Below are 14256 nucleotides of genomic sequence, written 5' to 3' on the forward strand. Positions count from 1 at the left end.
TATGTAAAACCTTACTTTATGTTATAATAATTGTAAATCTACCTAATATCATGATTAGTAACGTTATTGCGTTAATTTTATTTCAACTCAATTTTAAATAAATAACATTTGTTATAAGATATGGGTTTTGCTATGATACACTATATAGCTTGGACGTGTTACAAGAAAAGGATATGTTAGCCAACGTTTTTTTAAACGTGTACTTAAGTTTAGAATTTTTTTGTTGTTGAACTTATGGAGTGTCTAGATTTTAGTAATAATAAATATTGTTTTTAAAAAAAAAAGGAAGAGAAGTAATTTTGATCGTGTTGTTTTTTAGCACTTTTTAGTGCTATACATTTACTTTCGCTGCACATGTACTATTTACTCATGATACATAACATCATTTTTTAATTTAATATTGAAAGAGATTACAAAAGCATACAAAAACTGTACAAACAAGCAAGTATGTTTTCTTAAATATTTCAATAATAATTATTATTTTAGTAAATATAAATTCACAATAAATAGTAATAGATTTAGAGTTCATTCAGCTTTTTTCACTTTACTTTATTATTAATATGAAACCCATTTTAAATTGATAGGATTAGTTTCCAAAGAACCTATGAGGAGAAAAGGCCCACAAATTGATTGGATGAAGTAAAAATAATACTTTTCAAGAACTGAACTTTATAGTTTGGTTGTGATTTATTATTATTTCGTCTATAAAAAAATAAAAATAATATAAATATTTACTTACCGTCGAAATAATTCACTTTCTGGATGTTCTGCTGCAAAACGTGCCTTTTTTCGAAGCAACTGTATTGTCAGTGCGTAGGTGGTGACCATCATCAGCATTGGTATATAAAATGCAACCAAAGAACCGAAGACGAAAAAAGCTCGATTATTTATCACACATACATTTGGCTCTGGCATAATATTCTTTTTATCAATTAGACCTGTGCGAAAGACAGATAAAGTAGTAAATTATTTATATTATAAAATATAGTTAACAAAGTGAAAGAGTGAAATTAATGTGTGGTATAATAGCATTAATACTTAAGAAACGCAAAAAAAATAAAACACATATAAACTGTGTAAAAAAGCATATCACATTACCCAAAACTGTAATTGAACTGGACACAATCATCGCCATTACCCAGACAATAGCTATTTTAATGCCAGCCAAACGTTTCGTTGAGCGATGCCGCGAGCCAAGCGGATTTCGTATGCCCAAATAACGGCCAAGGCTGATGAAGCACATGTGGAGGATGCTTGACGAGCAGGCAAGTACATCACAGGTTACATATATATTACACCAAATAAAACCGAGCGGCCAATATCCTGTAACAAAGCGTAAAGAAAAATTAATAATGGCATAGTGTAAATACATACGTGTATATGGTATACATGTGAAAGCGTAAATGAGTTTATGTTTACACCAGTGGGTTAAGTAAAGTATATAACTACTTTTTTGTATTTTTTAATGCAAAAATTCAGTACTATGGCGTAGCTGAAAAATAAATATTTGAGTTAATTGAAAACGAAATGAAAATGGATTCTTTATTGTAGCGAATGCGAAATTTCGCAAATCCAAATGACACTGAAGAGCGAACAATACTGGGACTGAGAAAATGCAAACAATAGACTAATTCCAAAAAAGAAATAAAATTTTCTTATATGCAAATTGGCAGAAAAAATCAATTTTTACTTTATTAGTTTTGCTCGTTGCTTATTTCAGGGATTTTCAACTTACTTTATTGAGTTTTCTGACTGCATATGGACCACATCCACTCTTAATTCACGTCCACATGAGTATTTGCTTAGATTTCGAATGAAAAAAGTTTGCTAATATATTTTCGTTACTTGGCGTAAAATACTGACTTAAATACATTTAAACAACATTTTATTTCATTTATATTCATTAACCCATACTTTGTGATTTTCATGAGGTTTTTCCTTCCACGACTACCTTTCTTATTGGCATGCAGGGCTTTTGGTAACATAGGTTTATCTGTTTTTTTTACTTATTGCTTTTTGCTTATACGTGTATGTGTTTTGTGTGTTCTTCCCCCATTAATTTTTTCTGTATTTTTCTACATCGAGTGCACTTCAATGCTGTAATTTATTACTATAAACGCCTAAGAAATATCCTTAAACTCTACTCGTACTTGATAGCCTCCGCAGTTGGAGTTTTCCATCCACTTTGTGTGATTTTTTCTGTTTATTTTTACTGTTCCGAAAATAGTTAAGAGATTTTTTTATAGTGTATGAATTACATTCTTTGGTATTGCATTTTTCCTGTTCCAAAAGAAACTTGTGCCATAAAATAAGGCATATGAATTCTTGTGGTGTTTAAATAAAAGTTTCAAAAACTTGTCGATGAAGAAAAGAGGTTAACAACACAATAACCCAACTTAAATTTAAGTTTATATAAGTTGGCTAATGCAATATTGATTTAAGGAGAATTATGTGTTCTTAAACTAGAATAAATAACTAATAACATCCATTCAATAATTTATTAATTAAATTGATCAGAGCAAAATGTGTTTATTTTGCATCTTGAATTCGCAAATAATAATTGTAATCAATCTATTTAACATAAAATATACATAAATTAATATTTTTCAATTCAACATTTATTTACTTTTGTTTCTAAACTTAGAGTTGTAACAGAAGAAGGTTTGTGTGTATGTGTGATGTATACTTATAGTTAGGTTTAAGAGGTTTAATTTTTAGGAAAAACCAAATTTTATTCGTTTATAATAAATGATCTGATTTTAAGACTATTTAATATATATGAGAGTATTGCCTTAGTTGATTCCGGATCAGTGCAGTTGAAAATTTGAGATTTATTGTTTCTGAAGACTGTAAGTAAAAAACTAAGATGGTGATTTTGTACTGTGGAGTAAATGGGGCACTCAAACATAAAGTTATTCAACGTTTCTTCAGTTTGTAAATTACTAAGTGTACAAAGGTTATTGATTTCGAGTCTGTAAATTTGCCCGTTAATACAAAAACGAGTGCAGTGAGTTGTTGACAACCCGCAATTGGGCGATAACCTTTGCCATAAAAAATTACTTACGTTCAAAGAGGTAACAAGCAGGTTTGTCATCAAGGGCCCTTAATATATTGCAATTCATGGATTGTGAGTTGTTGACTTTTAAAATGTTTTTGAATTTTAGATATCTTTGAAGCGTTCAAGGGCCATAGTTCGGTTCTTAATCCAAGTTGCTGCAGTCGGTGTTTCCCACAAGTTTGTCCTATTTACAACTTTAAGAAAGTCATTAAATTGTGTAACCCAAGAAGAATTATTTACGTGTAGGTAAATGAAACGAAGGAAACATTGTTTGGGGTATCTTGATTTGCCCATTTGACGAATTCGTATAATGAAATTGATTGCTCGTTTGAAAATTCTATATGAAATTTTCACTAGGACTAGTTGCATTATTTGTAGCTTTGGGGAGTGCTAACAAACGTTTGTAGTACGTTGACGAAACGATTTCTAGTTAAAATCATAGACCCCACACTTCTGATGCATATTAAAGTGTTTCAGACACAATGCAGTCGAATAGTTTAGCCCGACCTTCCCAAGAGTCTGATTTAAATTTACTAATAGTACCGAGCGTACCGAGCGCCATTTTCCCTTTTCTTATGGCAGTTTCTGCTGCACATTTGCCTAATGTGAAGCTTGTGAAATTTACTCCTAAGTATGTGTAGGACTTCACGATAGAAATTTTGTATTATTTGTAAAAGAAATTTTCTGCTTTTGGTCTTCCCCCTCTTTTAAAGTGGACAATTTGGGTTTTTTCCGTGTTTACAGCAAGCTTGTTTTTTCGAAGTAGCTTTCAAGTGCCATTAAATTTTTTCGCAAAATAATAGGGGACCTAGCGAGAACAACGGCGTCATCTGCAAAAAGCAGCAACAAAATATCATGTAAACCATTAATATTGATCCCTTTAGTATTTGCATTCCTTACTTCTTTCTCCATATCAGCAATAAACAATATGAAAAGGAGAGGGTTGAGAATTTTCCCTTCGAGAACGCATTCGGTAACAGAGATAGGATCAGAGACTTTTTGCTGAAGTTTTTGCCAGAGCAGCTTCTGGTCAATAGAATCAAATGCCTGTTTGAAATCAATAAAAAGTCCGTAAGCAGAGTTGCTTTTTAGACGTAGATGTAATTGAATTGCTGTTTGAAGAGTAAAAATATTATCAGTATATGATCTTTTATTTTTAAACCTATTTTGCGACTCGGGAATTTTATTGTGTTGTACCGCCCATGGCGAGAGGCGACCATGTAGAATATGGGTGAAAATTTTTAAGATAATGTTGCATAGAGCAATGCCTCTATAAATTTCGGGTGAGTTTATATTACCTTTTTTGTGGAGCAAAACAAGAACGGACCAGGCACAAAAACCAATACTTATAAGCAATTAGGGTTAATACCAATATTAATAAAACTGCAAAAATTATTATACGATATAGTTGTTATTTTTGTTTTCTCTTATATTAAAAAGTATTTAAAAAATTCTTATCAGTATTTAATCAAGTAAACTGCGTATCTAAAAAACCTACCTGAAAGGTGGAAATTTATTAACTCAGACATGATAGAAATAGATAATACTATTTTCTTTGCAACTGGGAGTTGTAGCCAGACAATGTTCCCTTTTGATTTTATTCCGTTTATTAAGAATCATAAAGAACTAACAGAAGCCAATATTGAGAACAGCATGAAGTTCTCAAAGAATATTATTTGATTAACATAGGGCAAGACGGAATACAAGACGGCTTTTAAAATTTTAATTTTTTAAACTCTCTAAACAAGAACAACAAATGTCATGCAAATTGAATGGCGTTCAGAAAAATATAATCATACATTTGGTCTTTGGTGCAATATTTCTGAGATATAGATTCATAGTAAGATATACTTTCCTGATTCGAAGTTAATATCAAGAATTTTTCCTGATGTGAACCGTAAAAAACCGAGTGACCTAAAGTTATTTAAAAGAAGAATACACGTATGTAAAGTTAATATCAATAAAAACGGGTTAATAAATGATTATTTTGGCTTTAACAGGTTGTTGAATTAGCTGTGAATTTATAGTCAATTTTGAATATGAAGTCAATTAAGTTAACTAAACATAGTTATATGAACTTTATGTTATTAATATGTTGCGAAACTTCTATGAAAAATTAAACTTTATTTATTTTTAAATGGTTTTTTTATTATTTTAAGGTCCCTTTTGCTTTCAATACTTATTCAATTTATTTATAGTACAATAATTTATTACTTTCTTTAAATTTTTATTAAATTGAATTAAATTTCGTTTCTTTGTATTTTATATAAGAAATATTTATATGAAATATTTTTTTAAAAATATAAAAGAGCCACAATCAAAATTTAAATCCTCTTACTTAATGCTCAACCGCAAAATAGTTACTTTATTTCGCTGTCATAAAATAATTAATCTTCGTCATAACCTTTTTGTCAAAATGCAGAAAAAACCCTACTCAGGAATAGATTAAGCTACTAATTTTGAACAAATGTAACTTCTCTGCAAAATCAGTTTGTAGATTTGTAGAGCAAATTTAAATGTTTTTATAAACGTAAAACAGAAATATATTTTCATGATTTACGAAGCAATAGAGGGAATGGATTCTCCGGCAGCTGTAATCCGAAACACTCAAATGGGATTGATTTTCGTTTGGCAGAAAAGTCTTTTAAAGTAATCTCTACATTCGCATGTGTTAGAAACGGTAAACAAATTTGTTAACCATAAACTTCTACGGAAGATTTACGAAATATAAAACCAAAAATATACAAACGGTTGTGGTGTGAGGGTGTTGTAAAGTGGTTACCTTTGGCACTCTGCAAATCTGGAATTTGTGCGCTGAAGAAGCAATCAGCAAGCACTTAAACTAGTTTTCTGACTTACAATTGGAGGTTAAATTATGTAAAAAAATTGTGTTGAAAGAAAATTGAAATTCCCATATAACATATAACTTTGAAAAACTTTAAAATACATTCCCAATAAAAAAGTGAGTAAAATTTAAAACTACCGAAAAGTCAAGCTATTACACAAATTACACGTATCTGTATTAAAGTTTTGCTATGGTTATATTATGGTAAATAAAAAACATACTATAAGTGACAATTAGCTGCACCTGTGCTATAAAACTTTATATGGGTTAGCTAAACCACATTTACTGGAGAAATAAAAAAAACCATCAATTATCGCAGCTGTAGCGCTAATCAAAATAAACAGTTGTGAGACTTTCGAGGTTAAGGGTCTTGTTAAGGGTTATCAGATACTCGAAATGCACGTATGTGCACGCAGGTAAAGCACTGTTTTTACATAAATCTTGTTAAATGTGCAAGTGTCAAAATCAGCAAGAAAACCTGTCAACGGATTTGCTTTAAGTGGTATTCAACGTCGCTACTAATTTCTAGACAAAATACAAGGAAAGTGACTAACGTTTAATTAGCAGTTTCTAGTACTGGAATATTAACAAAAGTGTTAATATAAGTAGAAGATTTGTTATACGAGAGTAGATTTGATTGTCTTCTTTTACAATTTATTAATTTAAAATATAAAACAATAAGTAGTTTTGTTTGCTATCTCATATCTAAAATTTTGATTTAACATGATATAAAACATATATGATATAAAATATATATAGGCTTAGGTGCAATTGTTTCTGTGAAAACTCAACTGAATATGCCATGTTGATGAGAAACAGATGATTTCATATTTTAAATAACGTCGTAGAAGTTACTTTAAAAGGGTAAAAATTATAATGATTCAATTATTGATGGTAAAATTGGAAGATGATTAAGTCATTCTAGCTGTATTCATTATACGGTGGTAATGGATTTACATTATGTAATTTGAAAATAAGTATTGTTGATTTTTTTGTTGCAAATACAAAGTAGAATTGCTTCTGTCACAATTGCATATATATGCAATACTAAAATTGGACTGTGTATGTTAATTTGTATAAACCAATATCAAATCAATGTATATTAGTGCTTCATTACAGCACTATAATTTATAAACAATATTTTTTTGCTTCTGCTATGTGGACTTGTTTACAGTTCATTACGTAATTATGCTTAGATTTACCTAGCCCGCTAGGTATTAAGCCTCCTGCTCTTATCTTTCTCCTTTGATTATTGGCATAAAGTTTCCATATTGCTGTGGAAATTTTATCTATTCATTCCCAAAAGGTGGTTTTAGTGGGTTTAAGACTCACACTGTGGCTTTCGATCCTTTCGCTACAATAGTTGTATTGAATAGTGAAAATACTATTATGCTCTTTGTATTTTAATACGATGCATTAATTTATATTTTTTAAACTCATAGTCATAGACACATGAGCATTATTTTTAAACATAAAAAATATTATTTGAACAAGATTGGAATCCTCGCGACTTAAAAGATCTATGGTTGCGATAGATTAAGCATTGATTAATTTTTGATTTCGATCACTTTTATAATATAGCAGCATTTTTCAGATATATAATAATCACACAATTAAAAATCAAATTTTATTTTAAGAGCGGTAAATTTTTTTTTCTTCATATTATTAGGAATATATCTGAATAACTTTTCAACTTGCTCATATACAAGTATTCTACTTCATTCAGTCATGTTATGCTGCTGATTACAAAGGTGTATGACTTGTAACACAACACGACTAAACGACTTAACCAGGTGTCTAGAGTTAATTTTTCATATAGCATACACTACTCTTCCTACTACCCTCGCGCATTTTTAATTATGCACAAATGTGCAAAATTTGTGTTCAGCAACATGAAACACTGTTTAAAAGTATTTAAGTGGCTTAATTAGCTGTCATGCTCATTAATAGCAGTGTATGGGATTTTATTAAAAATATAATACAAAAAATTAGCTTATCTTACTTAGAAATACTAAGTTAGTTAGTTTTACTAAACAAAAAATTTCTAAAACGAGCTTGTTTAAATATAATTTAATTAGGCATACAAAAAAACTGTATTTAATAATAAAACCATATGAAAAGAGGCATAATTAGAAACATAAATTAAAATAATTTAAAATATTATTGAAGTTCTATTTATTTAGTTTGAAAACTAAAAGACTAGCCTATTAGTATCCAAATACACAGCCCGACGAATGGGTTTGCCGTATTGACTAGTCTTGTCGGTTTCTTTCACAGCATAACGAATATGACATAATTATTAGTGTATTTTGATGTGGTGAAGATAAATGGCTTTAGTTCTTATATATTATATTTAATCCTTTAACTCGTAGGAGGAGAATAGGGCCGTAACAAATAGCTTACAATCGGAAGGCTTTGGTTTTTAATACGTCCAAAAACTCTCCATAATGAGAATTAGACTTTTTTGAAATTTGACAAGAATAGGAACAGTAATTTGAATATAGGGAGTATGTTAACAACATAACAATTTTAAAGGGCACTTGCAGTCTAAACAAATTATATACTGACTATAAAATAATTAAATAAAAATTCGAATATTTTCTAAGATACCTGATGATGAGTATTTGGCAATACACGAAGAAGCGTTGAATAGTTAGTCAAATTTCAATAAATTAATCAAATTTTTTTTGTTGTTTCTTCATTACTGTTCAAACCCTTTTGTCATAAAACACGTCATATTCGATAAAAAACAAAAATCAACCACTTTCTATTTCATTTAGGTTACAGATAGAACATATTCCGAAATTTTTGTTTTTTTTAAATATTGTCATTCAGTTTGGGCTTGACTGGTCTGATATTGTCGATTCTTGGTAATGTGATTTATAATCAAGTGACAAAAATAATCCTACATTGCATGTCTAACGTTGCATTTTGCTCATAAACTATATTAAAATAATTATAAATAATAATATAAGCTACATAAGCTACAACATAAAAAAAGTGAATAAAGTTTAATGCAGATTAACATATAAGCAACATAACATATTGGTTGCAATAACATAGACCAAGACTGTTCAGACCAGATGCGAATGCGGGCCAATACAAATCACTGTACAGATTGGAGGGCCGCAGAAACAAATACGTACGTTTATAGTTGTTTTTGACAAAAATAATAATACGATTATAATGTTAAATTAAGTTTTATTAATTTTTCAATTTAAATTAATTTTCCATAAAAATAAAATAATGTAATTTTATCAGTACATTAAAAGAAAATTTGCGTAATTGTAGTAGATTAAAAACATGTCGCGGGTCGTACAAACATTAGCCGCGGGCTTGTACTTTGGACAACTCTGACATAGACTATTAGAATAACATAAATATGCTGAACAGCCAAATACTTGAATATACTCGAAATAGCGTTGCAGGGTCAGCCAAATTTCAATAAATTAAATAAATTTTTGTCTTTGTCCTTTCTTTCTTTGCTATTTGAATCCGTCTAACTTTTAAATAGTTTCTTTCGTCATAAAGACAAGCCACTATCGGCAAGAAAAAATTAACATTAAATATATGAATTTATATTTAAATGATTTTAGTTATAAGTACAAATAAATTGTTAACTATTTACATTATTTTTAAAATTTTCTCTTTGAATTTATATAATTTTCTTTAAACCATTGAATCTGTTTTTCCCAAGTTGAGGTATAGTTCCAGTGACAAACTACTTAAATAATTCTATCAAGTCTGCAACTCCACAACATCAAACAAATAAAAATCCTGCTACTCTTGACGCAGTTTGCTTACATTGCACTAATTTGCAGCAATTGTGTTAATAAATTGCTTTAGACTGCGGGTGGCATAAAAGGAGCATAAGTGGGCGTCCTTTAAATCCTGTTGCTTTATATACTTTTTCGCATAGTCCTTACTTTATACGCTTAAATACGCAAACCAAAATAAGGCTAGACTCTATTTACTTTAGGCTCTTGCCCTTTTATACTTCTTTCGTATTTATGTTACTGCAATGTTTTTATATCCTTTTTTTTTGTTTTGATTTTTTATTGGCAAAAAGGACACTGTAACTTGTTCTAAATTTAATTCACTTTTTTATTGCCTGTTACATGTGTGTTCATACAAACTTCACTGTATAATTTTTTGTTCTCTAAACTGTTGGCAAATGTTTTAATTTATTTTTTTCTTTTTATTAAATTTATTTTCTTTTGTCGGAGCATTTTACAGCTTTTAAAAATTGTGTTTAGAGAAGTGGTTTAAAAGCTTACCGGCACCTAACAACATTTTAATCATGTTAGATGTCTTTTATATGTTCCATTTAACTTCACAATTTGTCCCAGTTGAAGGGAAAGAAATTTCAAAAACTTTCTACACCTTTTATGTGTAACATTTTGTAAAGGGAGTTCTTTTTATTCGTCGTTTTTGTATTTATTTTTTTAACCCTTTTAAGTGTTAAAATATTTGAAATTAAATTTTTTTATTGCTTTTAACTATTTTAGTGGTGTTTGATTGTGTGAAATTCCTTAATAAAGATAAAATAAAATATTTATCCCTACTTAAGTTGGCACTAATGTTAACTTGGACTTTTCATAAATTATTTATTTTATTTTAAGAAGGATTTAAATTTAATTGCTGGTTACCCTATAATATAACTTTCGTATTTTAATTTATAAAGAAATTAAATTTTATTAGGGGAGCTTTATAGTGAAATTAAATTATTTAATTGCAGTTTTGGTTTACAAAAATTTGCAAATATATATATTTTATAGGAATAGCAATTTGAAACTTTTATCATTTAGTTCTGTGGCGAAAAAAACCATAAGTCTTAGTCCCTTTTAGCAAATATCCTATTTATGCATGTCCACGGAATGTATAGGACAGCAATAATCAGAGAAAATATACAGAACTTATACATGAAAGGTACAACTAGCCAAGTTTATGGAATGCTAACAAAATGATGAATTATAAATTGCATCGTAGAATCTGGGAGTAAAGTAATGATGAAAAATTTGTGCATAAATCAAATTCTGCGTTAAGATATTATAAATTTACCAATTGACTTCTTAATGCCTAATCCTTTAAAATGAAATTTAAGGCCTATGAGCTTGTTGAAGTAATTTACAATGAACTATTTTGAGAAACATAATCGAGGTTTGGTAGCAATTCACACATCGTGATAAAAAAAATTACTATTTTGGGCCAAAAATCTTATCATAAGGGCTTTTTAATGCCATTAATAAATTTGGGTACTAATCAACTAAGTCGAACATTTTTTTATTTCCATTCACTCGCTTGATTCATAAACCAGACAAAGATCTCACTCTAAACTTTCCATACAGAAAATAAGTTGATATTTATGTCCTCCTAAGTTAATTTGAAAAATATTGCTCTTAAATCTGGTACTTTTTTTAAGGTTGATTCCAATTCACCGGTTTTATTTTAAGGACAGTCATGGAGTTCTTGAATTTGGTATAACTTCAATTTGGCAGACAAAGAAGTGCAAATAAAACTTCAGATTTCTGAATTGTACTAGGTCATTAATAGCAGATTCTGCCGATGTTTAGAATAAAGTAATCTTTTGTATAACAGAATTGTGAAACCAATATGGAATTATGGTATTCAGCCTATAAGTAATGTCAATGCTGCAATTATTAAAATTATGCGAAGTAATTAGCCAAAAAAATTGACAAAAAACAATGGAGTTATATAGCACATTAGAAATGAAAGTGTTCACTATGATCTATATATTATTTTAGTTAAAACTAAGTTTGATATTTTACACTTGCATTAAGTAATTCTTGTTAAAAAAGAGTTGACTGTCCAATATTTTAACATATGTTTATGTAGTTAAAACTATTTAGTTTATATTTAATTATTAAAATATTTCATTCAAATCTGATAGGTAGCGTCCTTCACTTTGAATGAAATTGCTGTCTGATATGGTATTGCCTTGGAGTTAAATGAACTTTATTGATTTAATACCAATGTAGTTGTTTGTGACTTGTATCTAGCACTGGAAATTGTTAGGTCATTTTATTATGATGTAGTAGTTAAACTCCCTTACCTTAAATGCGATTTTTCTCAAAATAATACTATTCCTCTGGAGTCAAATGAAGTATACTGATCTACTTTTGGACTCATATCTTGCATAGAGAGCTATTAGTCTATTTCATTACAATGTGATAGTTAAAGTTGGTACGTTAAAAGCAATCATTTTTAAAATAATATCATTGGTATGGAGTCAAATGAACTCTATTGATATGGTATAGAACGAAAGGTGACAAAGAATATGATATAAACTTTTTCAAATACATAAGAAATTTCGAATGTGTTGATTTTTTAAAAATATAGTGACATATAGAGCTAGTGACATTTAAAAAAAAGGTTACACACGGTATTATAAGTAATAAAGCATAGCTTGCATATTTTAACTTACTTAAGATTACTTCGCCTGTAGTATGTTACAGAGTTTGTCATTAGAAAGGATTGTAGTTTTGTTTAAATTGCGAGACAAGTAGAAATTCTATTATATATCTATGGTGGCCGATACTTTTGTCATCGCATTACAAATATTTAACTGAACTTGATAAAGCGTAGAATGGAAGGTTACTGGGTTTTGGGCTGATACTGTCATTAAATACTGTTACACAGATCATATAAGTACAACGATAAGTATTTTATTGGAACGGATAGTGGTTTTGTTTTATTTTTGGGATAAGTAGACATTCTATCGATATCTTTATTGCTATACATTAAATTAACTATCGTTTATTAAATTGAATGTACCCTTGGAATGAAAAATTATAGAACTCTGATGGGTGTTTGGAGTGTAGTACTACAATCATTAATAGCTGTTGTTTGCTGAGAATGTGTTCTATATTTTGAATGTGGAAATAGTATATCAGTTTTATCAAAAATTCTGAAAGATCGCAATTTATCTAGAAAGATTTAGTTTGGTGTGATTTAGTTTGGTAAATGCTAACAAAACAATGTAGAAATATATTTCAAATAGAACTAGAATTAAAGTTCAACTTATTAAAAAAGGCATTTATGGTTTTTAAATGGTATACCTTTTTATACTCATCATGTTTAGATTATATGTAATTCAACTTTTATTTTATCTATAAACTGCAACTGAAATGAAATGTCATATACATTTAAATCCGTAAGCCATTTAATATCCGCAAACACCGTTTTCAGCTTGTTCTTTTATTATATATTTTTCTTTGAAATTCATTGCTTCCTGTTGGCATATCCCTTTCCTCTTTTGTAAAACAGAATAAATAACAATAACTCCAGGCTTTATTTGAAGTTGTTTGTTTCACTTTAACTTTGTTTGTTTAGAAGTTTTAGCCCAGATAATGCAAGCCTGAGCGAACCTAAGTCCTTTTCGTCAATATTTTAATAAAAAGCACAGCGAAAGAAGATAAAAAATATAATTTTTTCATGAGGATTGCTGAAGGAAATGCAAATAAAAGTTAAGAAAATTTGCACAGATTTGTACAATTGACAGTTTTACATTTTGGGCGTGATAAGCTGTCTTTAATATTGAATTTTTATTCGAATACAATTTTAATGTGCACGGATTTGTACTGCCAAAAGTTGTAAAATAAAAATAATCATTAAAACAAATTGGCAGTTTGTTTGTAAATATTGCTCAAACATTTTACACAAGTCAGCAAATGACTACTGACAATAAATGTTAGCAAGAATTTCTTTGAAATTCCATGGTAGCTGATTTCAAACTAAATATTGAGAATTATTGTCAATCGAAACTCGTGACTGCTTTATTATGAAAAGTGTTTATCTATGCAATATATTAAATTATATTTAATATATAATAAAAATAAAAAAATATGTTGAAAATAATATGAAATCAAAAGTTATTTCCGCTTACCAACAAAGCACACTTAACGAACGGAAGAGGCTACAGCGTTTCCATTACACGCTTTCATCTTACAAATAACTGTCATACATCAATATTATTGACATATATTTAATTTAATCCTTAATTTATCACCTCATTATTTCTACAATATTTTAGTCATTTCCTTTCTCGACTACTTTGCCAAAAGACATAGAAGTAAAGGTACATTTTAAGCTCAAATGGTCCTGATCAAATTGCGAAGTACTAATAATCCTGGCTATTAGACCTTAATAAGCTTCATTTCCTACTTGGCACACTTTAATATGCTGCCATCGAAAATAGTAGCTAAACAAACTGCAAATTTACTCATTCCTCTCTAATATTTATGTAGCCATGATAAGGGAAATAACGACCGCTTTGGAAAGAGTATATAAATTTAATATCTAAAAAATGGTAGAAAAAGCATTGCAAAAGGCG

The 14256-nt window shown here is 29.0% G+C and overlaps 1 protein-coding gene across 1 annotated transcript in view; it reads right to left on the reverse strand.

Annotated features, from left to right (window-relative positions):
• The window catches only part of LOC119679808 (dopamine D2-like receptor), a gene marked incomplete at its 3' end in the record, with an annotated part of 102181 nt that overhangs the window by 25529 nt on the left and 62396 nt on the right, over window positions 1–14256 (reverse strand). Inside the window, 2 exon segments of the mRNA XM_038092357.1 lie at window positions 740–938; window positions 1099–1323. Coding sequence (XP_037948285.1) covers window positions 740–938; window positions 1099–1323 — 424 coding nt within the window.

The sequence above is a fragment of the Teleopsis dalmanni genome, chromosome 2, assembly GCF_002237135.1.
Source record: "Teleopsis dalmanni isolate 2A chromosome 2, ASM223713v2, whole genome shotgun sequence".
NCBI classification, from domain to species: domain Eukaryota; kingdom Metazoa; phylum Arthropoda; class Insecta; order Diptera; family Diopsidae; genus Teleopsis; species Teleopsis dalmanni.